This window comes from Conger conger, chromosome 4 (genome assembly GCF_963514075.1).
Source record: "Conger conger chromosome 4, fConCon1.1, whole genome shotgun sequence".
In the NCBI taxonomy this organism is placed as follows: domain Eukaryota; kingdom Metazoa; phylum Chordata; class Actinopteri; order Anguilliformes; family Congridae; genus Conger; species Conger conger.
In genome coordinates, this window is record NC_083763.1 from 35,139,009 (window position 1) to 35,166,600 (window position 27,592).

The 27,592-nt window shown below is 40.8% G+C and overlaps 1 protein-coding gene across 2 annotated transcripts in view; it reads left to right on the forward strand.

Moving 5' to 3' along the window:
* Positions 1 to 13,716: 13,716 nt before the first annotated feature.
* Positions 13,717 to 27,592, forward strand: part of LOC133127229 (MAP7 domain-containing protein 2-like) — an 87,422-nt gene continuing 73,546 nt past the window's right edge. The window contains exon 1 of one of the 2 annotated variants that reach the window (XM_061239951.1): positions 13,717 to 14,198. In XM_061239951.1, coding sequence (XP_061095935.1) covers positions 14,000 to 14,198 — 199 coding nt within the window. In that variant the 5' untranslated portion in view covers positions 13,717 to 13,999. The remainder of the gene's footprint in view (positions 14,199 to 27,592) is intronic. The other variant, XM_061239952.1, reaches the window with a different exon arrangement.

Below are 27,592 nucleotides of genomic sequence, written 5' to 3' on the forward strand. Positions count from 1 at the left end.
AGTTTTGGTGGAGCTCCATGATCCCCGACACCAGACACTTCATCAAGGCATGCACCACCTGTGCCAGAAGCAAGGCCTCCCACCAAGCCCCTGCTGGTCTGCTCCAACCTCTGCCCGTGCCCAGCCGACCCTGGAGCCACATTGGGGTGGACTTCGTTACCGGACTTCCCCCTTCCGAAGGTAACACCACCATCCTCACCGTGGTGGATCGATTTAGTAAAGCAGCCCACTTCATCCCCCTACCTGGATTACCCACCTCCCAAGAGACTGCGGACGTTCTGATAAAGGAAGTGTTCCGCATCCACGGAATCCCCTCAGACATTGTATCCGACCGGGGTCCACAATTCATCTCTCAAGTGTGGAAAGCTTTCTGTCTGGCCCTCGGTGCCACGGCCAGCCTCTCATCCGGCTATCACCCCCAGTCCAATTGGCAAACCGAGAGGGCCACCGAGAGCCGCACTTCGTTGTGTCTCAACCCAGAATCCGGCTTCTTGGAGCAAGATGCTCACCTGGGTTGAGTATGCGCACAACACCCTGCCCTCCGCCGCCACCGGAAAGTCTCCCTTCGAGATCTCTCTTGGCTACCAACCTCCACTGTTTCCTGACCAGGAAGCCGAGATCGCCGTTCCCTCCCTCGCCATCCACATGAAGCGCTGCACTAAAATCTGGAGGGATGCCAAGGCCGCGCTTTTACGCACGGCAGACCGTAATCGGCGCTTCGCGGATCGACACCGCACACCAGCTCCAGCCTACAAACCAGGTGACTCCGTTTGGCTGTCCGCTAAGGACATTCCCCTCCAAGCCACCTCTCACAAACTGCAACCCCGCTTCATTGGTCCCTTTAAGATCCACAGCATTATTAACCCATCCTCTGTTAAACTGTCACTTCCTGCTTCACTTAAAATTCACCCCACATTCCACGTTTCATGTATTAAGCCTGTATCCTCCCCCCCGCATCATTGATAACCACCCTGCATTCACCGTGAAAAAGCTTTTGAACATTCGTAAGAGGGGCCGTGGTGTGCAATATCTGGTTGACTGGGAGGGCTATGGCCCTGAGGAGCGTTCCTGGGTAGCTCCCAGTCTCATCCTAGATAAGACATTGATCAAGGACTTCCATCGTGACGACCCTGACAAATTCAAAGGACCGCCAGGAGTCGGTCGTTAAGGGGGGGGTCCTGTCATGTTTCAGGTCTGTCTCGCCATGTTTTATGTTTATTCATTTTGTCTTAGTCTTGTATTGTCTTATCATGTATTATGTTAGTCTAGGTTCGTCATGTTGTTTAGTTTATTTCTTGTTACGATTTATTTTCTCGTCATGTCTAGTTATGTTTCGTTACGATTATATTACCTTGTTTTGTTGATTGGTCATCGTCTTAGTTTCGTTTTGTGTTATGTTTTGATTTATGTTTATTGTTACGTAGACTGGTTACTGTTTAAACATACACTTTTACATGTCTTTCCGCAAACCTTGCGTTCCTCCTTTTCTCTCTCTCTCTGATTGTTTTATGGTTTCGACTTCCGCATCGCCCCCGACTACGACTCTGCCTGCCGTCCGCCTGTACATCTGCCCCGCTGACAGCTCTCCTGCTACCGGACCTCCCTGCACGTTTACCGACTACAAGTTTGCCTCTTCCCTCGGCACCGTGCTTTTTGTTTGTTTATCGTTTGTTTGGCTGGACCTACGTGTATGGACTTTGCTTGTTGTGACTACGCTCCTGGGATTCGTCCCAAATAAAGCCCTGACGGAACTTTATTCCATTATTGTTTCTGAGTCGTGCATTTTGGGTCCAACCCCCACGCACCCGTCTCATGAAGATTGGCAAATGCCATGAAATTTATGACTGGAAGTGAGTGCTCTGGTCAGATGAGACCAATTTGAACATTTTACTACCTACCCAATACTAGAAAGTTGTTGAATAGTGTTATTTCAGACTCATTTTACTTTAAGAACACTTTGCAAATGTTTCATCTATTAAATGTATGGAGTTTTCAATCAAAACTAAACCTCAGTGCAATGTTAGAGAGAACCTTTTAAAACCAAACAGAAATTGACCTTGTACATTGATAAGGTTCTATCTACTTTTTGACCTATTTCTATTTGTCATAGGATTTTGATGTTTTACACACCAAGTACATTGGCTATGAAGATTAAATACACTACAAAAGATTTTGTCAGCTGGAATGTAAATACATTGTGCTATACGTGTCTTTGAAATGCCAAAATTGTAAAGCTGTAATTGTTAGACATGGTTTTCCCGCTAACTTAGACATTTGTTTCTTAGTAATATGGTCAATTTTTTGGGCCATGTGCCACCCCCTTCCTTGAAAGTACTCAGTTTTCTTCATTTATGAGCCTGGAAATATATGTTATTCATGAATCAAACTTCTACACAGTGGTTTATTGTTTTGGGGGGATAGGTGGATTAAGCCCCTGAGAATTAATCCATTTTCCTGGTCTATGGATATAAGTTGATTGCACACTGGAACCATATTCACATTTTTGTACAGGAATACAGACCGCAATCAATGAAGATATGCATGTGTTTTACCTTTATGTTTGACTTGTGGCATTTAATAAATTTACTGAGCTGTGTGAAAATGTTTCTATGCAGTATGGTGAGTCTGTTTTTTTTTTTTACTTTTCCTTTCTTCATACTTTGTACATAATATATTTTTGACATTGATTAAGTTTTGTAATCTTTCTAATAGTGTTTTTGCTACTTGAACATAATACTAACCTGATGCTGCTAGTCCCTTTCCCCTCTTCCTATCTGTACTTCAGATTGTAATAAAATATTTTTTCCCCATCATTTGTATTGATATGGTTTTCCTTATCTTATGCCCAGTCTGCCCTATTTTACAACTTTAACCTGAAAGGAGTGCTTCACCTTTATCAATTTTTGATATTTATAGGTTCATTGGTAATGTGGCACAGGCGTCAAGTAGGCTATTTGGGACAGCATGCTTACTATTTTCCTGGTTTTCATTGTTCTATTAACCCAATATAGTATATATCTCCAAGGTTAAGATTAGTAACTATATACAAAAATGTTTATTTTAATATTGGCACTGCTTTGTCTTTCCTTTGTGATTATAGAGGTTGGAGGTGAGTACTGGTGTGTATCTGTGTGCATGAGTGTGTGGGCATGGCACCCCACCCTGGTAAATGACCACCAGCCGCCACTGCAAGGGTCTGTCTTATAGCCTATCGTGGAACACTGTCGGCACCTGACTGGGTAGACGCACTGAATTTGTTGGTTTTGGCAAAACAGAACAACCGTTGACACCTAGCGAAGAGGGAATATTACCACAACATTTATAGTATTTGCTGTACATTCTTACGAAGTTACAGTGGAATGTTTTAATGGCAACATTCTTAGAATGTTTTTTCGAACAGTGTAGAGGACATAGTTGCCGTATGTTTTTTTAAAAACCATAATTGTAACAGATGGAATGTGTTGGCTGCAACATTTTTATAACATTGCCAGGATGTTGTTTATGTTAGGTCACAAAATAGTTTTCTCAAGAATGTTCCTGTAATGTAATTTGATAAAAAGATGGAACATTTTGAGAATGTTTGAGAATGTTCCTGAGAATGTTTTGCTGAAAAACATTCCATGAATGTTTTCAAAGAACATTACTACAACGTGGGAAAAACGTTCTAGGAGCTTTTTAAAAACATAACACAAAATAATATACGACCCAACAATGTTTCCAAAAATATTCTTAGAACCTTTAACATTTAAAAGTGCCACAATATTCTGTTTGAAATCTTTTGCTGAATAAAAAAACATTTAATCACAAAAAAAAAAGACTTGCCGCACCAAACTTTCCAAGAATGGTGTTTCCAAACGTTCAGAGAATGTTTTCAAAAAACTTTATTATAAAATTTGGGAAAACAATTTTACTTCAAGCTAATATCAGTAATTAATCAGTTAGGGGAACCATCTCAGAACCAAATGTTGTTTGCTAGATAAAGTTTATTTTATTTCTCTAAAATAGTCCACAAAAATATGTCTGAGGCTAGAAATAAGCCATGTTATATATTGATTAATATTTGATCTCAAAGCCTAGTTTGAAAGTTTGATCTGAGTTTTGTGAGACAGGCGAGCTTCATTAGCATAGAATAACTGGGGACATTATTCAACTTAAATACAGAACTGTCAAATGTACCACAGCACTCACCAGATTGTATACATCACGCAAGAGAAAATGAATGGAATGATTTGTTGTGATGGTAGGCTACCTTCTGAGTCTATATGACGCCAAAAGAAACCTATAGGGAGCATACACAGGGTCTAATTTCTGAAACATGAGCTGAACAAATTTGTGTGCATTTCTGTATTCATCAATATTTCAGTAGCTCTGGGCTAGTATGTATAAAGCTGCTCAGAGTAAAAATTGTGTTCTAAGAATGCTGAAATAAAATTAAAAAAAGTAAGAATAAGTGCATTGTATAAAAATGATGTGTCAAGAATGGACTTAGCTCATGATTTATTTAAGAGAGTTCTGAAGGTGTCAACTCGATTAAGAATTGCAGCTTTCCACCAAGAAAGAACGTATTGGAAATGTCTGATGAGATGGAATTTTTCAGCAGCATCTTGATCGTCGGATATTATGTTTGTCACAGATCTTGTAAGCGATGTTGTGTATTCTCCTACTGCACGTAATAATGCTAAATAATAAAGAATCAATTAGTAGGTTGAGCCATTTGTGCCATTGATAGTTTTAAGTTAATTGATTTCCCTATGCACCTTGGAACGTTCCGTCAGAAACTACCTAGCGTGATTTAGGAAGAGAGCCAGTGGCTCTGAGATTCTCATTATATATTCAAAACTCCATTTTGCTAAGTAGGTGAACTTCTCTCCTCTCATTTGTCTGGAGTTCATTTCGTGGAAAGTATGGAGGAATTAATAGTTAACCAGATTTCTTGCCATGCATTTTTTTTGTCTTTGCTAATTCATGTGGGGCTGAATTTACCCCTTTTTGATTCTTCTGTTTTAATTCTTGCTCCACTTGAAGTGTGAATTTCTTTCTGCGTTCAGTTACATTTTCACCTTGTTGAATCTATTATTATCTTAAGATACCTCATCATATTATCCTCTACACTCAGTGAGCACTTTATTAGGTATTTATTAGACTTATGTTTTAGACTTATTAAGTTTTCTGCTGCTGTAGTGTATCAATTTAGAGATTTGACACATTGTGTGTTCAGAGATTCTCTTCTACATATTACTGTTTGTAGAACATTACTGTCACCATCCTGTCAGCTTTGACCAGTCTGGCCCTTCTCCACTGACCTCTCTCATTAACAAGGCATTTCTGCCCACAAAACTGCTGCTCACTGGAAACTTTTTTTTGTTGAGTGTGAAAATAGCAGAACATTTCTGAGATACTCAAACCACCCTGTCTGGCACCAACAACCATTCCACGGTCAAAGTAACTTAAATCGCATTTCTGCCCCATTCTGACATTTGGTCTGATCAACAGGTGAACCACTTGACCACATCTGCATGCTTTTATGCATTGAGTTCCTGCCACATGATTCAATATTTGCATTAATAATATTTTTTATATTGTTATTTTCACATTGGTCCTAATCGACCACTTTTAGTATTTTAGCTAATATGCCCTCGATTTTATTGAGGGCAGCTTGCAAGCTGTTCATATGGGAGCATTGATATGTGCTAGATTGATTAGAAATAGTGACATTAGTAAAACATCATCCCATGCAACAAAAGATTGCATACTCTATAGAGTACAGCAAAGCATACCAGAGTTATTACATATTTAGGTGTCACAATATGTTTCCATTATTTTTCAATGAAGTGTAAATGTTTAATCTTGAAGCATCATAAAGGGCAAAATGATATGCTTTTAATGGACAAAAGCAGTTTTCTTCTTCTTTTTTTTTGCACCATTCTTTGCAAACTTTAGAAACTAAAGTGTGCGTGAGATCTCTCCACAGATTTTCAATAATATTCAAGCCTGGGGACTGTTGTGGCCATTCCAAAACCTTCATCTGTCTTTCATGGAGGTACTTCATGGTTGATTTCGAGATATGCTTTGGATCATTGTCTTGCTGGAATACCCAACCTCTCTTCAACTTCAATATCTGGACTGACCTTTGAACATTAGCCTCTTGAATTTCTCAGAACTGGACCGGATACCGTCATCCTTCCCCATAGGTGATTGCTTACAATCCCTTTGTGGGGTGGGTTTTCGGTTCAAGGGACTCTAACCCCTGGCAGTGTACACTGTCTGTCCGCTTCACAGACTCCGAGACTGTTCTGTATAGGGAAGAACCAAGTTAGCGATCCCATCCTCATTGCCAAACTGTTAGGGAAAAATTCCCTTTTTAACATTTCACAGGTGACTTCAACTGTTCCATTTATCTTCCATTTTCTAATATTTCTGACAGTGGAAATAGGTTTAAAACCTTCTTGGTGGAAATGAACCATCTTCATTCTGAAATCCTTGGACAACTGTTTAGAGGAACCCATGTTAACACCAGACAGAACAGCCACTGCAGTTGGATACATTATTTATTTATTTTATTTATTGGTTTATTTGACAGGGACAATGCAGAGCACATTATAACAAGTTCCAACACCATGAAACAGATGTGTTGCATGTAGGGTTTCTAGCCAAGGCTAATTTGCAACCTCTGTCCCTGGGTTAGGTTTTTATTTAAAAAAGGCATAGAGTTACAGAATAAAACGCTCAGCCCTGGAATTATACTCATCTACTCATTGAAGTCCTACTGACTAAATCACCTGGGTATGGGCCTTAGTAATCATCTATAAACAAGTAAAGAAAACCCAAAAGGGTTCCAAACATTTGCATAGGGCCCTTTTCCTTTTTTAATAAAATGCAATTTGGTTTAAAATGTTCAGAAAGGTCTCATGTTTAACCCTGTACCATGGAAGTCTGTTCCAGTTAGAGTTCAAGTTTGCTATCGATTACAAACAGATTCATTGTAACGGACATTTAAACCAGGGTGCCCAAATTTTTAACTTCACTGTAACTTATAGTTGAATCTAGTCCAACCCCCTAATTCCCACTGAGATCCATTGAAATGCATAGTGTTTTAGTATCGCTTGGAGAACAACCTGAAAATAAGATATCCAGACTCTGATGATGTTGATAGGTCACAGACATCAGGAAGTCTGCAAAGGATATGTAACCAAATACAAAACATGACTCTTTCATTTGACATGTTAATTTGTCTCAAATATTGAAATGGGGGACTACCTATAAAAAGTGCCGTAATTACTACATGGTGAAACCGAAATGTGGAAAAAATATCCTTTAATAAAAGCTCTGAGTCTGGACTTCCTTCCTGTAATTTGTCAATTCCTCTCACCTATTCCTCATTTTCTGTCCCCCAGCTCACACACCTGTTTATTGTTTAGTTAATTTGTAAGTCCATTTAAGCCTGCCTGTTTTGTTCTCTTGTGGCTAGTTTGTCAAGTCTGTTTCCTTTGCATTAGCCTCTGCTCTGCTCTTGTGGTTTTTTGGATTTCTGGTTTTCTCTTTTGACTCCTGCCTTGCTCTTCTTTGGACTTTGCTCTTGGATTGTGGACTCTGTACCTCTACCCTGTTTCTGGATTGCCTACCTGGTTTTGAACCTGAGCCTGTTTGGATTACGCTCTGTCTGCCCCTTTACCTACCTTTGCAATGAAACCTGTTATTCTTGTTATCCCTGAGTCTGTGCATGGTTCCATCTGCCCCGCACTTCTGACAACCCCATAGGGAACTCGGCAGGTATGTTGTTCCAAACATCGTGGAGAACTAGTCACTGTTCTTCTGTGGATTTAGGCAGACTCAAATGCTTCTGTCCCTTTGTCGTGAGCCACGGACCCCTTGCCGAGCTCAGACCTCACGTTCCCACGAGCAGTACCTCACAATGAGGTGTCTCGGGGACGAACTCAAGTACTCCGAACGTCCTGGAGCCCTGGTAAATTCTACTGAACTTCCAGCCCAGTCTCGAAGTGAAGGGTGTGATGCAAATCTGGTAATCGATGTCCTGTATTCAATGTATTCCTCTAAAGACTCTTTATCACATATGATTATAGTAAGATATACTTTATTATAATCAATCAAAAGAATAGAGTTATACAGATTACAGTGTACATATCATCTTTTGCAGTTTGCTAATCACATGCAAGTTACATATACCCCTCTTAGCTCTTTCTAAATTACCTTTCCACCACGATGTTTAAAAATCAAGGTACACCCTTCCTATGGCTTGTGTTTGGTATAATTGGTTAATCATACACCTGACTATATGCCTACAAAATCCCTGACTTTGTGCAAGTGAACCTAGAAGAATTGATGCTGGTTTGAAGGCAAAGGGTGGTCTCCCCTAATATTGATTTGATTTAGATTTTTCTTCTGTTCACTCACTTTGCATTTTATTAATTGATAAAAATGAACTATTAACATTTCTATTTTTGAAAGCATTCTTACTTTAGAGCATTTTTCACACCTGCCTAAAACTTTTGCACAGTACTGTAAATGTATTTTAAAACGTATTTTTCCCAAACTAAAAGTTCACCCAACCTGTCTGAGCGTGGTAATGAGAACTGACAATTCGCTATGATTGACAGACCGTCCTCCTACTTTCCACACGTTGTTCGTTACCATAGCTACCTCCATGATATGTTCTCATCTTGGGAGACTACATTTTTCACAAGCTACCTAATTTATATCAACTATTGATAGCTAAGGTAAGGATGTGGACTTATCCAATGATCATTTTTTCTAGCTAGTGAACTTAAGATAATAGTTCAACTATAATGTCCTTTACAAAGCAAACTAGCAAGTTAATGTAAGCTAGCTAGCTAAATTAATATACCCAAATAGTCTATCAGTCCTTACGATAAATTAAAACCTTTCACTTCCATCTAAAAGTAAAGAATGGACATATTTAATACTTTCATCATATTTCTTCAATGCCCTCTTGTGCAAATTGCATATAAAAACTACACTGCCAAATCATATTGGAATTAAAAAGTCAGTTAATGTATTTGTGATTGGTTAACTATAAGTTAATCCTATGCTTTGCTAATGTACAAATGTCATGTAACAAATTAGTCAGTTGTTTGCAAATGCATTAAATAATGAAAAGTTAATTTCATGCTTTTATAAAGTAATTGTCCATAATCAATTAATGTTAGCAACTAAATTATTAATTAATTAATTAATGCCAATTCATGAACCTTATTGTAAAGATGCAAGTCTATTTTCAATGATTACATACCATGGGAAATTAAAATAACATCCTGTCACAAAAAGGCTAAAGTTAGCAGTGGTCAACAAGTTGACCATCTTGTTTTCCTTGCAAATATGAAGTTATGCATGTCCAGCACTGGACCGCTGTTGTAACTCTCAAACTGCAAGAATATAGCCAATGTTTCCATTAAAAAATATTCCTTCCTGTTCTGAAATTTTCTGTAAGCTTGGATTTTAAAACAAGCAAGCAACTAAATGTGCATTTATGTTATTTTACAGAGGTTTCGTGTTTCATTTAGCGTTCTGCTTACGCCACTGGCGGGAAAAAATACTAGCAAGATTCCAACAGCAGGGAGCAGCCGCATTGCATTTCGCGGTGACTCACCACATATAGCGGATTGCTTTGCTCAGGTTTGGATTTATAATTTGTATTTGGGGAAAAAACCTTTGCTCTGTTTCAGATGGGAAAATATTAGTTGCCGTGCCTCTTGATTTATAATGATTGTTATCACAATTTAAGTTGTGCATTAAATTAAATTCCCATTTGACTTCTATTCTTTCTTTTGCCCGGTAACAGGCTGAGCAGTCATTTGTAGCAAGATTACCCACAATCCTTTGGTTGTTTTTCACACAACTATCACCAGGTGGCAAATGTGAGCACTCTACTCCAGGCTGTCATGAGCCCATGTGATGGACAGGGTTGAAAAATATACATTACTGTCCTTCTGCTGGTGCACGTATAGCTGTACAAGTTGAAAACTCAACAGTACCAGTGTGCACCTTGTAGTCACCAGTGAATGCAGTGTTCATATTGATTGCAAAACTGAGAGTTTAAATATGTGCTGCGTGCTGGCATCTGATTGTTGCCATGTCAACCTGTATTCAACTTCTCAGACTTCCTGTCTGAATGTTGCTGGTGTACTGCTACTACTGCTCTACCTTCTCTAGTCCTCCTGCTTTGTATATTTTTATATACTCCTTATATTTTCACCAGCTTCGACCACTACTCTGAGACCTAATTCTACCCACTTTTTGTGGATTAAACTCTTTCTGTTATGATCCTGATTTCTGTCTGTTTTTTTGGGGTTTTTTTTGTAAATTTATTTTTTTTCATATTCATGTCTGATTTTCTGTTTTACATTCATTAGTCTTTGCACTCGTCTTCCCCTGTGATGTCTGTATCTCAATGTTTCTGATCCCGAGTCACTCCCCTGTCTGCGTGCTTCACTATTCGGGTGGTTTTGGAATTTTCTGGTTTCCCACGATTTCTTCTGTCTCACTGTTCTTACTTCCTGCTTTCTTTCCATTTCATGTTTGTAGATAGCACTAATATACTAATTCCAACTAACATAGAATTTGTACAGAAGTAATTATATTAATACGCTAATATGTTCGTATGACTAACAAACTAACATTCACTAGTTTTGGGTATTTGTAATTTAATCACGTAACTAACTTACTAATGCATCTCCAGTTTCAATTCTGTTCTGTAACTCCACCTCCCTATTCTATCACTGATTACTTGCTTAGTTTCAGCAAAATGTTCGCACTTGTCTCTCGCTATCACTACATCTCCTGATTCTGTGCAATTGTCTACTCCCTAGTCCGGAGTCGTTTGTATGACATGTGAGTCTTTGTGAGTCCAGTCCCCGTTTTCATTTCCCCCTCATTATTGTATTTATGTTTCTCACCTGATGCTTATTTGTTAGACCACCCTCACTCCCATGCCCCGCCTAGGTTGTCTCATTACCCTGTGTATTTATACCTGTCCTTCTCAGTTGCACGTTGCTAGTTCGTCATTTCCTGCTTTCCAAGTCCTGAGCCCTTTATTCCTTTACCCCAGTTCTAGCCCGCTTATTCCCGAGCCCTTGCCCTTGTGGCATTCTGTATCATTGGTTTTTGTTTCCTGGATTCCTGTGTATGACCCCTGCCTGCTTCCCTGGACTCTTCGCTTGTTTTTGTGGACTCTGTACCTCTGTCCTGTTTTGAACCATCGCCTGTTTGGATTACGCTCTGTCTGACCCTCATTAAAACCTGCCATTTTTTCTAGACCCCTGTGTCTGCTTTTGGTTTCTCTCAAACTCCAAACGTAAGTAGCTACACATTACCAAGACTCTGGCTCTCTTTGCTCTCTTTATATGAATATGAGAATACAAGAGAATATGTTTAGTTACTCTTTCTCCACTTGGAGCACTCATTTTATCTGTACCCCCATTCATGTTTCCCCACTCAGTAATGCACCTGCTGAGAAAACCGTTGAAAGAGTCTTGGTAATCGTCGACTCTATTTTGAGACTCCAACCACCATTGTGAATTGTCTTCCTGGGGCCAGAACAACCAACATCGTAGCTAATTTGAAAATGCTGGCTAAAGGTAAAAGTAGAAGTAAAGTCTAGAATTGTTATTCAAGTCGATGTCCATATGAGACAATCGGAGATAACCAAGCTGACTAACTCTGGTCATATCCCCATGCGGGGGATAAGGTGACAAGCAGGCTAACATCACTAAATCGTTGGCTGTCTGAGTGGTGCCCCAACAACATTGGCTATATGACAAGGTGCAGGGAGGGCGCAGCTCTTATATCTATTAATTTGGCCTAAAGAGTAAAACGCTCAACCCTGAATCGCCAGGGACGAGGCCAGACAGCAGATTCTCCTACACAGGTCTGCTTCTTCCCTTGAACCACCACTCAAGTTCAATTCTATTGAGACCGTGTCAGTTCCCCGATTTTGAATTCCACATTTCTTAGAAATCAACGAGGGGTATTTGGCCCAACAATTTGATAAATTAAACCTGGTAAAGAAAATATTTGCAGGAATTTGGTCCTTAAGATTGGGTTAAATAATATAAGATCATTAACAACTATCACTGATCATCAATTCATCATCCGATGTTTGAAACCCAAAAAATGTATTGCTTTAAACGAAGCAACCCCGCCTAGCTATTACAATAGTCAGGTCCCTTGATCTTCTGGTGCACAGCCCCAAACTGCATGCTACCCTTAAACCTGGCTTTAACTTTAATTACTTTTGATTTCATTTGAATCGCTAGTACTTAGCTTTGCACATCCTGAAAAGACAGCAATTCAACCGTTTACCTTGTAATAGTTTATAGGCCACCTGGGACTTACACTGTCTTATCTGAATTTGCAGATGTCTTACCTAACCTGTTTGTCAACACAGAAAAGGTTCTGATAGTGGGCATTGTCCATATTAATTAACTTTAATTAACAATGAAAACGACTCTCTCAGGTCGCATTTCTGTCTACTATTGACTCCTTTGGATTCTCTCAATTTGTAGATCAACCCACCCATTGCTGCAATCATACTCTTGATCTAGTGTTAACGAATGGTGCTGAAATTAGCCATATAGCTTCTATGCCCCACAATCCTATACTTTCAGCCCATTATCCCATCACTTTCAACTTTCCATTAGCCTGTAACATGAACTCAGATTCAATTTCCTTTGAGGCATACAATCTCCTCTGATACTGGGAACATCTTTATTGCTGTGCCTCCTGGATCATTCACATTGCACCACACCCTGGATGCTGTTCCACCCCTTAAAAGGAAGATAATCTCACAGAAAAAACCTTGCACCATGGTATAATGACCATACACATGCTCGTTGCGGAAACTTGAAAGAAAATTGTGTTCAACCAAACTAATGAAATTATCAGCGTGGCTGGATTTGGGAGGTGCTTTGCCCCCCAAGCGCAATCCATTTAGCACATTAGTACTATTATAGACTGACAACACATAGTCACCGCCATAGCCACGCCCCTTCTCGGGGGTAAGTATAACACTGCGGGAATAGGATATTTTACCTAAATTAACTTTATCTTTTTACAACAATATGCACATTTTTTTTTTTAATATCCGACATTCCCGCTGTGTTATACTTACCCTTGAGAAGGGGCGTGTATTTAAGAGTACCCAGATTCACCAGTCTGGTTTATAAGAATGGGACAGCCGGTAGCGTAGTGGTTAAGGTAAATGACTGGGACATGCAAGGTCGGTGGTTCTAATCACACTGTAGCCAGAATAAGATCCACACAGCCGTTGGGCCCTTAACCCTGCATTGCTCTAGGGGAGGATTGTCTCCTGCTTAGTCTAATCAACTGTACGTCGCTCTGGATAAAAGCGTCTGCCAAATGCCAATAATAATAATAATAAAAAATGTGAAATCTATTCAAATAGAGCTAGTCCTACTATAGAAGCACTCATGTGGCAGATTGCATGCACTGAAATTAAACCAAACAGTAATATTGCTGCAGTTATTTAAAAATGTAAAAAATGTATTGCTTTATATTTCCACAAAGAACATTGGGCTCTCACCATTGGCTTACAATGGGGTGGGTGGGGTTTCAAGTTATTTTTGCAACCAGGCACTGCAGTTCAGTCTTCAGCCACTTGGGAATAGGGCTTCACTTTGGGAGGCTTGTTGTTGCCGCTTGGCTCAGTCACACAACAGTGGAGCAACCTGTGCCTTAGCTTTCCTGGCTGTGTGTGCATTTGCGTGAGTGTGTATGTGTGTGGGGGTGGGAGGGGGAGGGCTCGCTGCTGTACTCTCCGTCTGCACTTTGAGGAAGACATCTGCACTGGAAGGATAGAGAGAGGGAGAGACGGAAAGAGAAAGAGACAGTCATTATCGCTCCTTTCTTTGAAGGGAAAAGGAGAAACGGTGAGAGACAGAAAGGCAAATACTCCCCCTTTTCCCTGAGGGAGAGATTGAGCGAGGCACAGGAGAGGGTGGTGGCCATGGAGCAGCCAGCTTCTGGCCCGCGTCGCCGTAGCGACGGCTCAGTGAGAGAATGTCTCTTCTTCCCGGTGCTGGAACGGAACGAGCAGGAGCGGCTAGAGGCCTTGATGAAAAGGTCCATGGAGCGCAGCCTGCAGCTGGATCACCGACCAAAACGGTGGACATGGGGGGGCCCCACCCTCTCTGCAGGCCAGGAAGGTGAGTCAGGGGACTGGGGAAAGGGATTGCAGTACAAGGAGGGAGAAGAGAGAATAAAGAAAGATGAAATGGGGTGGGGAGGCTACAATGCAGGGGAGCTCTCATCCAGAAAACTAATTTTATTTTCAGAGGGGCCTTAATTAGCTGGTCCATTTTAGGCAGCAGGGATAGGGTGGCTCTGTTTTTGGGAGCAGTAGCTGGATTTGGGTAGCTCCCTTTGTGGCAACAGTTTAACAGCAGGACAGAAGCAAATCCTTTTGTGACAGCATCATTGTTTTTGGAGTTCCTTTTTAACAGTGTCATAGGAATCAGGATCAGGTCTTTTTTTTTTTTTTTTGCTGCGGCAGGGTCATTTGGGGCTATTGTCCCGCTGTCTCGGTAGAGTCAATTTTATGGGTGTTCACTATAATACCACTGCCTCTCCCTTAGAGAAATTAAACCCCTATTAGTTATCTAATAACCACCCTATATATATATATATATATATGCGTATATATATATATATATATATATATATATATATATATATATATACGCATACACACACACAGCGACAAAAAGAGGGGGGAGGAGAAAGACACCTCCCTGCCACTGCTGCATTCAGTAGGAGATCAATTATTTACCTCACTGAGACAAGGGAGGAACCAAAGCAGTGACAAGGGAGAGACAGTGGCCTGATCTGGAGTCCAAATGTTGCATTTCTCTGCCTTGGGCGTTGACAGGAAGGAGACAGTGGTCTTATCCCGTTTTATTATTTGCCTGCTGGAAACAGCCTTATTAGATCATACATATTTGATTACTAGTTTAAGTGATTTCATTTTCCCAAGCAAGGCAAGCGAGTGGAAAAAGTGACCGCTGTAAAAATAGATTTATTCTGCTTTATTTGAAATAATACATTTTAGTTTAATTGTTCAATAAAATTAATAAAATGTTAGTGAAACAGCATTTCTTAATATTAATTTAATTAAAATAACATTCAATTAAAAAAAACCCACATAATTAATGCAATTATCTGTATCTGTATCCGTTCAACCAACTATGTTATCTGTATCGGTACTCGTCAGTGGCTGTGAATTAACCCAAAAGTGGGCGGGGTTTCATCCAGTAGCTGTTTGATCAGTCCCAATGCTTTGTATGACTTTCACCTTTAGAAAGAATTGTCTGTAATTTCTGTAGTCAATCCAGGGGCCTTGCTATTCAAAATTAAGAAGTTTTAAATTGCAGAAAATAAAAGGAAAGTCAGGCCAAAAGTCCCCAAAATGCAAAGAACATAAGAAGAAAGCCAATCCATATGGAAGTCACAGGGTGAAAGGCATATAGGCGAGAACTGGCACAGCTGAGCAAGAGAGCAAGCCATCTATTTACAGAATAGCCTCAGAATTGACTTTTTTTGGGCACAAGAGTAAAACATTCATTTTTCTTATGACGTAATACAGTCAGTTCCAGAATTACTGGCACCCTTCATAAAAATGAAGAAAAAATGCTACATACAATACATACAGATAATAATCGTATGTTCAGACATTTTCTTTATTAAACGTACCCGAGGTCCTGTGATCAAATCGTGTTCCATTTTGAATGTGCAAATCGCCTTTAAGCTCATGCACCCAATTCTTTTAGTTTTTTATATCACAAACTAAACTTACATCAACTGCCTTTTCATCATCACAAGCCCTTGCCACTTTCGCCAATTTTATCAATTGGACTCGGTTGAACTTGTCTTCATTCTCTCTTATCGAATATTATTAGGTTAAATTCTAAGAAAAATGTAGGCTAATGTATTATCGGGAGCTAGTGAAATGGCAGCATGAGCCAGAGTTGTTTGAAACGCATTATGACCTTAACATACAGTGGGCTACTATGACTTTGGCTATTGCAGAATGTCAGCACACGAAAAACATGTCAATGTAGAACTTACAGTAAAGCAACAGGTCCAATAGACTTCCATGAATGAATACTTGCTTGTTGTCTGATATAATTACATTGACATTACATTCCATAATATCCCCAGGCTGGTTTTATCTCCTCTCCTCCAAATGCCAGCTCAGGGAAGACTTTTGGCATAATAATTATTTAAAAGAACCTATTGATTAATTTCAAGAAATGTCTGGGCAGCTGTGTTGACAGTGATTTCTGCCGGGTGGTCTGCAACCATTTTTTTCCTGCCATTTAAATTTACAGAGATCGGCCTCTACAGGATATAAATGATGGAGAACTGCAGTGGAGATGGACAACTTTAATCCAATAAAAGAAATGTGTTTTTTTCTGTGAGCTACAGACATGGCAAATGGCTTGCCAGTGCTGCTTGCATTAATAGACAAATTATATTCTAAATCAGAAATCAGATTCCTTGCATGCTTAAATGAGTTGAAGGGACAAACTGGGTAGCCAATTGTGAAATTAAGTTTTTCTGAGCACTTGTTAGTTCCCTGTGCAATGTATTCAGGATGATACTTTTTTGTGCAACGTTGTATGGGACCCTTGCCCTCATTCGGATCAGCACCATGGCGCTGTCTAATTTCAAGCGGTAAAGTCAGCTGTTTAATAATACTGGCCTATATCACAACAGTATTCTTTACTGATGGACAGCTACTGCAGCCAATGAAAATATAGAAATAAAATACACCAATTCTCCAATCACCACAGATAATGACCTAAATGTCATTAAACATAATGGGTACTCATCTCATCCGAGTACTCAGAACACCCCTAGTAAATGTACAGTTTCTACTACTCAAACTGATCCCTAGATATAAATATAGTACAAAAAAAAAGTACAGTTTGTAACAGTTTGTGCAAAATTGATGCAGCACTACATCAGTAAACTTAATTTTATTTGTATACAAATATACTGTATATTGTAGTGTTTAGAAAAGACATTGTCATAAAGCAGGTTTATTACATTCAGAGTTCTAGGTAACAAGTCCACAATTTTCCCCTTCACCATCTGCCTAATCAGCCCAGTCTATGGCATATTGCACATTTTCTGGCTTTCCCATGCAATGTGTGGATGATCAGCCTACTCAAAGGCCAATTGACAAGTCACAATTTACAATTGTAAATGTAAAACCAGGCCATCCTGCCTAGCTCAAAACATGATTAACCTAAAAATATATTTAGGCTATGTATGATTGGACCTGGGCGGCACGGATGGTGCAGTGGGTAGCACTACCGCCTCACAGCAAGGAGGTCCTGGGTTCGAATCCCTGTCGGCTGGGGCCTCTCTGTGCGGAGTTTGCATGTTCTCCCCGTGTCTGCGTGGGTTTCCTCCGGGTACTCCGGTTTCCTCCCACAGTCCAAAGACATGCACGTTAGGCCGATTGGAGAGTCTAAATTGCCCGTAGGCATGAGTGTGTGAGTGAATGGTGCGTGTGCCCTGTGATGGACTGGCGACCTGTCCAGGGTGTATTCCTGCCTTTCGCCCAATGTATGCTGGGATAGGCTCCAGCCCCCCTGCGACCCTGATCAGGATAAGCGGGTTCAGATAATGGATGGATGGATGGATGATTGGACCTGGGCGGCACGGATGGTGCAGTGGGTAGCACTACCGCCTCACAGCAAGGAGGTCCTGGGTTCGAATCCCTGTCGGCTGGGGCCTCTCTGTGCGGAGTTTGCATGTTCTCCCCGTGTCTGCGTGGGTTTCCTCCGGGTACTCCGGTTTCCTCCCACAGTCTGTACTGTGGGAGGAAACTACAAACTTAACTGTACTATTCACTTCAACCCTTACCAGGGTTTTTTTTTTTTGCATTCATTATTTTTTTCACAGTGCACTATGGTAGCAGGATATACCATTTCAATGTGTTAAAACTTCCATCTATATAACATTTTTAAAGATGCCATTGGGTTAGCGACAACAGTTCCTTATTTTGTAGCATGTGAAAGGCAAGACAAACATTGGGAGATCTCACCTTCTCTGCATTTTGGAAATCCACAGACTACATAAATAATTGTCAGTCACAGCAAGGGTCCAGCAAAGCAAATTAATAATAGTTTCCAATTCTAAAAACGTGCTAACTCGGAGAATAGTTGATAGATGTCTACTTGTTTACTTAAATTTACTCATGCTCTCAGAGTCCTGGGGCTGTCAAATGCCTTTTACTCCAGAGAGGCTTTCATCTAGCCACTCTACCTTAAAGGCCTGATTGATGGAGTGCTGCTGTGATAATTGTCCTTCTGGCAGGTTCTAAGGATTCTAAGGTTCTAAGGCCAAGGAGGTGACTTGCTGGGTTACTGAGTTTGCCAGACGGCAAACTCTAGGAAGAATCCTGGTGCTTCCAATCATCTTTAATTTCACAATTATTGAGGCAATTGTGCTCGTGGGAACACTCAAAGCTTTAGAAAAGGTTTTATACCCTTGCCCTGATCTATGCCTGATCCAAATTTTATCGCAGAGGTCTACAGAGTTCCTTGGCTTGGCTTCTGTCCTGACATACAATGCAAATTCTGGGACCTTATATGCACAGGTGTGTGCCTTTCTAAATTATGTCCAATTCAATTTGCCATTAGGTAGGCTCCAATCAAGTTCTAGACACATTCAGAGGATCATTCGCAAACAGGATGACCCCTGACCACAATTTGGATATATGTATTATGTAAATTTGTATGTAAAATCAAGTTTTTGATTTTATAGAAATTTGATAAAATGTCTAAAAACATGTTTTCACATGATCATTATGCTTTTGTTTTTTTTTGTTGTTGTGTAGATTGATGGGCAAAAATTGCAATTTTATCCATTTAAAATTAAATCTACAACACAATAAAGTGTGCAAAAGTACAACAGCAAAACCTCAAGCGTGATATTGCCTGTATAGAACAGTTCTACTGACTGGGCTATTTATCAAGTAATGGCCATTTCAGACGATAATCAGAGATACTAATCTGAGACAATCCTTTAACAACAAAAACTTTCCTTTCAGAGTTCTATGAGCTGCTGTAACTTTGACATTTCCAGGTAATGCTATCAACAAATGCAAAGACTGACTTGTTAGCTGTAAGGGGGGAAAAAAGGAAAGCCCCACCACCAACCCAATCCCGTCAGACAATCTGGACATGTTTGGTTACTGTATAAGAATAGATGACAACAGTTGACAACATTTGTGCCTCTGACATGTACAGACAGACACGCACAGCAACAGTGCTTGCAGCATTATCTGCTTCCACTGACTCATGCGTCTCTCACCTATTTAATGCAAAACTGTTTTTATTTTATTAACAATTGTTCTCACTGACATTACTGTTCTTACAGGCAGGGATGGGCAGTATTTGAGACATGTATTTGAAATACATGTTTGAAATACGAAATAGCATTTTTTGATTTGTATTTTATGGTGCAGGAAAAAATATCTATGTAATCTGTATCTGTATATTTGTATTTTCAAAATACTTAAAATACTTTTCATGCCACCCCTCAAACTTTTAACAGTCATTAGCTCTCTTTCCACTGTGTGCCACAACTATTGCTTGAACCTAATTCAAGCACTAGGGTTCCTGGGCCTATTGCATAGTGCTGGGAAATGTTTAAACAGGGATCAGCCAGGAATTCATGCTCCATTACAAGTCCTCTCCAACAGCGGGGGCTGGAACTGTCTTTACATGTCACTATGCAGTACTGCTGCCACATTTTTAACGGTGAAACAACCCATCAGCTCGTTGGAAAAACACAAGACATAACCAGCCAGCTAGCTAAAATGGCAAACATTTTTAAGATGTTAGCTATAGCCTATTTTACCTTAAAGAGAAGATACCCAACTGGCTAGCTAGGTAACGTTAAATGTGGAGAATAGTGGAGAGACGTTTGTTTTGCGGTATGTTTTGTTTTATTGGCATAGTCTACTTGAATAACCAACACTACAGCTGTCACTAAATGTTACACTGACATTAATTTGGTTGATTTGCAGTAGTGACTGAATTTGCTACCCAGAACTAAGTTCAAAAATGTTTTTAACAAGTTTGCTAATGTTATCCGCTACCTCAAAGAGCACATGCCGAACTAGCTAACATTATATAACTACAACCAGGACAGCTGGTATGGTCTCACTGATTAATTGTACAGATGTTTCATTTTATGTTGCTCAGTGTGCTGTTCTGTTCAGTTGATATGTTTGGTAGGTGTAAGTGCCTCTGTATAAATGCCTAAAATGCACATTATTGAACACACAATGCACATTACTTATTACTCTTTTGCCATACACAACCTGATTACCATATACTATGATTTCAGAATAGATGAAATAGTGTCCCGTACTAAAGGCATTTGCATTTGAGATAAGAATATGAACAAAAGACAAAAGTACAGAGAATCAAAATTTATTTCATGGTATTTACATGATATGTTTAATCTTTAAATAAAAACACTTCTTTATGTTGTGTCCTCCATTTAAGCTGTGAAAAAGTAAGTGGATGAACTAAAAAGAAAATCAAAGCAATAAAATTGAATATTTGATAGGCTATCCCGTAAATGCAATGACTGCTTCAGGTCTATGATCCATTGACATCACCAATCATTTTGAAATGCCTTTCTTGGCCTTCACTGCAGTCCCCTTGAGTTGATATTTGTATTAGGAGCTTTCTTACCCTCCCCTTCAGCAAGTGAATTGAATGCTCAAAACCTTCCATTTTTTCCCACTGGTGGTTTTCTACGGGGCGACATTGGCTCAGGTGGTAAGCGCAATCGTCTGACAGTTGGGAGGGTTGCCGGTTCAATCCTACTCTGGGTGTGTCAAAGTGTCCCTGAGCAAGGCACCAACTCCTGAGGAGCTGGTTGGTGCCTTGCATAGCAGCGGTCTGGCGTGGGTGTAGGGTCTGGTGATTTTTTGGAGGTAAGCTGGGGCAGACACCTTAACTGCTTGGAAGGCTAGCACCAATGTTTTGATGCGAGCCATGACAGGTGGAGGGAAGTAAGCAGGGGGGTGACATTTGAGTGTTGCTGCTGCATTCTGGATAAGTTGGAGGGGTCTGATGGCGGACGCTGGGAGGCCAGCCAAGAGGGAGTTGCTGTCCATCACCACAGGGTGATGGTGTCAGTGTGGTATCCCCGAGGGAAATGGAGAGATCCAAATGGGGAGAGGTAATAGCAGGGATGAATATCATTTCAGTCTTACCTGGGTTGAGCTTTAGATGGTGGTTGTTCATCCAGCTCTGGATGTCACTCAGGCAAGCAGAGATACGGGCTGAAACTTGTGTATCAGATGGTGGGAATGAGATGAAGAGTTGGGTATCGTACACATAGCAGTGGTAGGATAGACCATGTGTAATGATAACAGGGCCAAGGGAATGAGTGTAAAGAGAGAAAAGAAGCGGGCCTAGGACTGAGCCCTGGGGAACTGCTGTGGCAAGGGACCGAGGTGTTGATACCGTACCAGCCCAGGCAATCTGGAAGGAGCGACCAGAGAGATAGGACTCAATCCAGTTCAGGGCTGTGCCACAGATCCCCATTGCTGACAGCGAGGACAGGAGGATGAAGTGATCCACAGTGTCAAAGGCAGCAGAGAGATCTATAAGAATGAGGACAGAGGAGAGGGAGGCTGCTCGTGCCGCATGGAGTGATTCACTGACGGAGAGGACTGTGGTCTCTGTCGAGTGGCCAGATCTGAAGCCAGACCGATGGGGGTCTAGCAGGTTGTTTTTAGAAAAGAAAGAAGAAGGTTGACTAGAAGCGGCTCGCTCTTTTTACGCCTGGGGGGAACAGAGGAACCAAAAGCAGACAGGGGTCAAGAAAAAATAGCAGATTTAATTGCAACAGCAGGGGCAGACAGAGCAGAGTCAAAAAACAGGCCAAGGTCAAAACCCAGGGGGTCAGTCCAACAAGGCAGAGGCACAGATATCCACAACAAGCAAAGAAGAGTCCAGGGAAGCAGGCAGGGGTGAAAACCAGATATCCAAATATACAAGGGCAAGGACTCAGGAACAAGGGCAAGGGCAAGGGCAAGGGCAAGGAAACAAGGAGGCTAGAAGGGGGGGAAGGAATAAAGGGCTTGGGACTCAGAAAACAGGACAAGATGAACTAGCAGCGTGCAACTGAAAAGGACAGGTATAAATACACAGGGGAATGAGACAAACTAGGGGGGGGCATGGGAGTGAGGGCGGTCTAACATCAGGTGAGACACATGAAAGGGTAATAGCACAATAACGAGGGGGAAACGAAAATGCGGACTGGATTCACAAAGACACACGTAATACAAACGGCTCCGGACTAGGGAGTAGACAATTGCAGAGAATCAGGAGATGCAGAGATACGAAGAGACAGGTGCGAATACTGCGCTGAAACTAAACAAGTAATCAGTGATAGAATTGGGAGGCGGAGTTACAGAACAGAATTGAAACTGGAGATGCATTAGTAAGTTAGTTAAGCGATTTAAATTACAAATACCCAAAACTAGTGAATGTTAGTTTGTTAGTTTGACAAACATATAAGTGTGTTAGTATAATTAGTACTGTACAACTTCTATGTTAGTTGGGATTAGTATATTAGTACTATGTACAAACATGAAATGAAGAGAAAGCAGGAAGTAAGGAATGAAAGATTGGAAGGAAGGTTGAACCCCGGAACTACCGTAAACACCCGAATAGTGGGGCACGCAGACAGGGGAGTGACTGGGCTAGTAAACATTCAGACTCAGACATCACAGGGGAAGACAAGTGCAAAGACTAATGAAAATAAACAGAACACCAGACATGAATATGAAAAGGAGAGAGGAGAGAGGAAAAAATAGAGAACAGTTTCTGGGGGTTAGAAGTGGAGTTCTGAATTTGTGTTTGATAGTATTTTACCTTGGCAGCAGTGACAGCGGATGAGAATGCCGCCAGGAGGTTGTGAGGAGGATGTGATGGGTCTCTGGATTTTCCCCACTTCCTCTCCGCTGCGTGGAGGCAGGCCCTGGAGGTACGGAGGGTGTCAGATATCCAAGGACTGGGAGGGGATGTGTGAAGTGGCTTTGAGACAAGGGGACAGAGAGAGTCAAAGGCGGACGAGAGAGATGAAAGGAGGGTGGCAGATGCAGAGTCAGTGGGGAGTTTGGAGAAGGATTCGAAAGAGGGGGGAGTGAGGCAGTGACAGTGGTGGCAAAGGAAGAAGTGGAGAAGGAGTGGAGGTTACGGCGGGCTGAGGAAGTGCAGGTGGGAGGAGGGGGGGAGGATGGGGAGGAAGAGGGAGGAAGAATGAGATGAAGTGGTGATCCGATGTATGCAGAGGGGTGACCGTGAAATTGGAGCATGAGCAGTTCCTCACGAAGACAAGGTCTAGGACATTGTGGCCCGCCTTGTGGGTTGGAGGAGAGTGTTGTAGGGAGAGGTTGAAGGATTGGAGTAGTGGAAGGAAGGCAGCAGCCTGGGAGGCTTCAAGATGGATGTTGAAGTCTCCAAGGAGAATCAGTGGGGTGCCATCCTCAGGGAAGGAGCTGAGAAGGGTGTCTAGTTCATCAAGGAAACTTCCCAGAGGCCCTGGCGGATGATAGATAGCTGCAATAAAGAGTTTAGTAGGGTAGGATATTGCAACAGAATGGTATTCAAAAGTGGATATGGACAGGTCAGAGAGGGGGAGAACAGAGAATTTCCATGAGGGGGAAATTAACAATCCAGTACCACCGCCATGGTCGGATGGCCAGGGAGTGTGAGAGAAGGAGAAGGAGGATGAGAGGGCAGCAGGAGTTGTCAGGTGTGATCCAGGTCTCAGTTAGGGCAAGGAATTGTAGGGACTGGAGGGAGGCATATGCGGGGATGAAGTCAGCCTTCCGAGTGCAGACTGGCAGTTCCATAGTCCCCCTGTGACCGCAAAGTCCTCACAGGGGGTCAGCAAGGGGTTGCTGAGGTTGGAGGGGTTCCGACGCCGTGGAGGCCCGCGTCGCAGGGGGTGTCTTCTGCGAGGGAGAGAGCAGACTGGGATGGGGCGACGCAAGTGTCACTCTGAGCACACCTATTTCAATTGGCTAAAATCGCTTACAAAGAATAACAAATCAAGACTAATCTACTGACAAATTCCAGCACTATTAAAACAAATGTTCAATCACTTAACAGCCATTTCTCTTTGGGCCAATCGATGTGTTACTTGGCAAATTTTAACCGATTCTGCACATGCCTTTTTTTCAACAATGGTGCTTCATGGGGGCTTCTTGGTGATAGCTTAGCTTCGATCAAATGTCTTCTGACTGTAACAGCATTTACAGGTAATTGTAGATCATCTTTGATCTTTCTGGAGCTGATGAATGGTGAATTTTTGCCATTCTGACTATTCTTCGATCTGTTTTAACAGAAGTTGCTAATTTTCCTCCACTTGTTTCAGGTTTTCGGTGCCATTTTAAAGAATTTGAGATCATTTCAGCTAAGTATCCTATAATTTGCTGCACTTCTTTATACGTTTTCCCTTCTTTATAAGTTTTTAATCAAATGACGTTGTTCCTCCGAACAATGTTTGGAATGGCCCATTTTACTTCAGAAGGAAATATATTTTATAACAATGTGTGAAACATTTGCTTCCCGTCTTCCTTAATAAAGGACAATTAATGACACCTGTTTTTTTCACATAATTAATGAATTCTAATTAAATTCTACACTGCTATTATTTTGAACACACCTCTTTCAATGAACGAGTCAATTACTCAGAACAAGCAGTGTGCATGTCATGACAGTTGGGTCTGTTGTTTTTCTATTACACTACTACAATCTACAAGTAAATTATTTGCCATACAGAAATATCACTACTACTAATAACAGTGGTTCACCAGGTTACTGATGTTATCCTGCTATTTTCTTGAACACAACTGTATTATTTTGAGATGCATATATTGCTGAATATTGAAACAAATCTGGAGCAGTTGCAGTAGACATGGAAGAAATGCACTTACTAATGATGTCCAGTCATCCATGCCATTTTCCATAATGAAATGTGTTCTGTGATGAAAAATGTTTACCTCAAAAGAAGTAAATAGCCTATATTTCTGTATGTCATTGTATTGTGCTTTACTGTTGTGCATGGCATCACCCCTCCCCTGCCAGAGAATAATTATCAACTCGTTTCAATTTGAATGACATGGGCTTGACTTTGTGCAAGGGAAAACACACATATTAATGAGCAAAGATTAAGAAATCACAGTGGTCTTATTCATCTAATTTAAAATGTTTTAAAACTATTAATATTATGTGTATAGGTGTATTGCAAAGTCAGGATTCTAAGGTTTCTGACATTATGTTTGTTGCATCTCTATGGTCAAATCTCACAAAGTGAATCCTCCAAATTGAAAGGAAAGTTGATTTGATCTGGTTGGTGTTGCCGGTGACACCGCCGAGGGTTAACCCCCTGAAATGGCCACAGATTGGTTGCTAGTTTAGAACCTAAACAGTCTATTGCCGTATTGCTTAAACCACAATAATATGGCTGGAGGTGAATGTGCATTTATTTTAAACAGAGCTTACCATTTCAGCTTCAGAAAAAAGAATCGGTTATTGGCTAGGAGTTTTTTGGAAACATTTACAACTCAGTTTGGTTAAACGAGGACAAATGTGCAAATTTTCTGAATCAATTCCATCAATGTCCAAATTATCTTTCTTATTTATCTTTCTAAATTTCTCTTCATAGCTTTGAGCTCTGACATTGCCATTCACAGACATAGCCTACATAGGGATTATCAAGTAAATTTCTATGCTTATCAATATTAATTAAGGGCATTTCTTTAACCATTCATGGTAATTGTGGGAGTGAACTAGGTGGTGTGTTGGGCTTGTACACGTATGGACAATTCCAAGTTGATTTGGGATTTCTCAAAGGAATTTGCTCACTGGCAGGCATACGCAAGGTGTTATAAACTCTTCTCCGCAGAGTTTTATAAATGAGGCTACAACCAAACTAGACCTGGGGCTATCAAGACAGCAACGTGTGCCTTTGAATTACACACAAGCTAAAATGACAGGTATAACAGTGCCTGCTATTCACATTCCTGGATGTCAGGAGGCGGCAGAGCTGTGAAGTTCTGTTAGAGTGACGTCACTGCCGGTCTGCCATTTTGGCTCCATATGGCTCTGGCAATGTAGAATCGTTTATTAACATAACATAATGGCAGACAGGCCATTCAGCCCAGCAATGCTTGCCTTTTCCTACCCCTAAGTGTACCTACTGCCTAATTTGCCTAAAAGCTAAATAGAATCTAACACTGTAGTAAGCCTGGTCTTGAAAACCCAGAGTGTTTCTGCCTCCACTGCAAGCCCTGGCAAGCTATTACACACATTGGCCACTCGCAGTGTGAGAAAATACTTCCTAATATCGGTACGAAATGGCCATTTCCATTTGTGTCCTCTCATTCTGCTAACCGAACTCAACCAATTTTTTATACAATCAATCTTGTAGCCCTTCTCTGAACTTTCTCTCGTGCCTCCATGTTCTTCTTATTGTGCGGTCACCAGAACTGCACACACTACTCCAAGTGTAGTATAACAAGAGTATTGTATAAGGTGAGCATAACTTCCTTGGACTTCTAATCAATACTCCTCCTTTACTGCTACCGCACATTGACTAGAACCCGAAAGGCTTTGATCAACAATGACCCCTAAGTCTTTTCCACTTGAGCAATATCCAATTTTGTACCCACATGATGTAATCCTGCCTTATATTTTTATTTCCCACATGTAGAAGTTTACATTTAGTTATATTGAATTTAATTTGCCAGGTTTCCGCCCACTTCTGTATTCTGTTTAAGTCTTTGTGGATTACTTTAATAGAGTCTATACTGTTAGCTAAACCTCCTAGTTTTGTATCATCTGCACATTTAACTAAATTACTTTCAATACCCATGTCTAGGTCATTTATGTAAATGAGGAAGAGCAGTGGCCCTGGCACCGATCCCTTTGGGACTCCACTTCCCACAATATCCTGCTCAGATAAGGTCCCTCCTACTACTACTGTCCTTTCCCAATAGCCAATTCTGAACCCACTTAGAAATGGCTTCTACAATTCGTACCGTCCCCATTTTGATAATGAATTTGTCATGTGGTACCTTAACAAATGCTTTCTGGAAATCTGTGTATATAATATCATATACCCTGCTATCATCAAAACAGCTTTCTCAAAGAATGACAAAAGGTTTGTCAGGCATGACCTACCCTTTCGAAAACCATGCTGGCTATCCCTTAGAATATTATTCTTTTCAAGAAATTCGTTTGTCCTTCATTATAGATTCTAGTATTTTACATGTGATACAAGTTAGACTGATAGGCCTGTAGTTTCCTAGATCGGTACGGTCCCCTTTCTTATATATTAGTATTATATTACCTTGTTTCCAGTCATCCAGTATTTCTTCAGTTTGGACTGTCTAAAAATACTTGCCTGTGGTTTAAAAATGATCTCACTTAACTCTTTGTGTACCCTTGGGAATATACCATCTGGGCCTGCTGCCTTATTTGTCATTAGT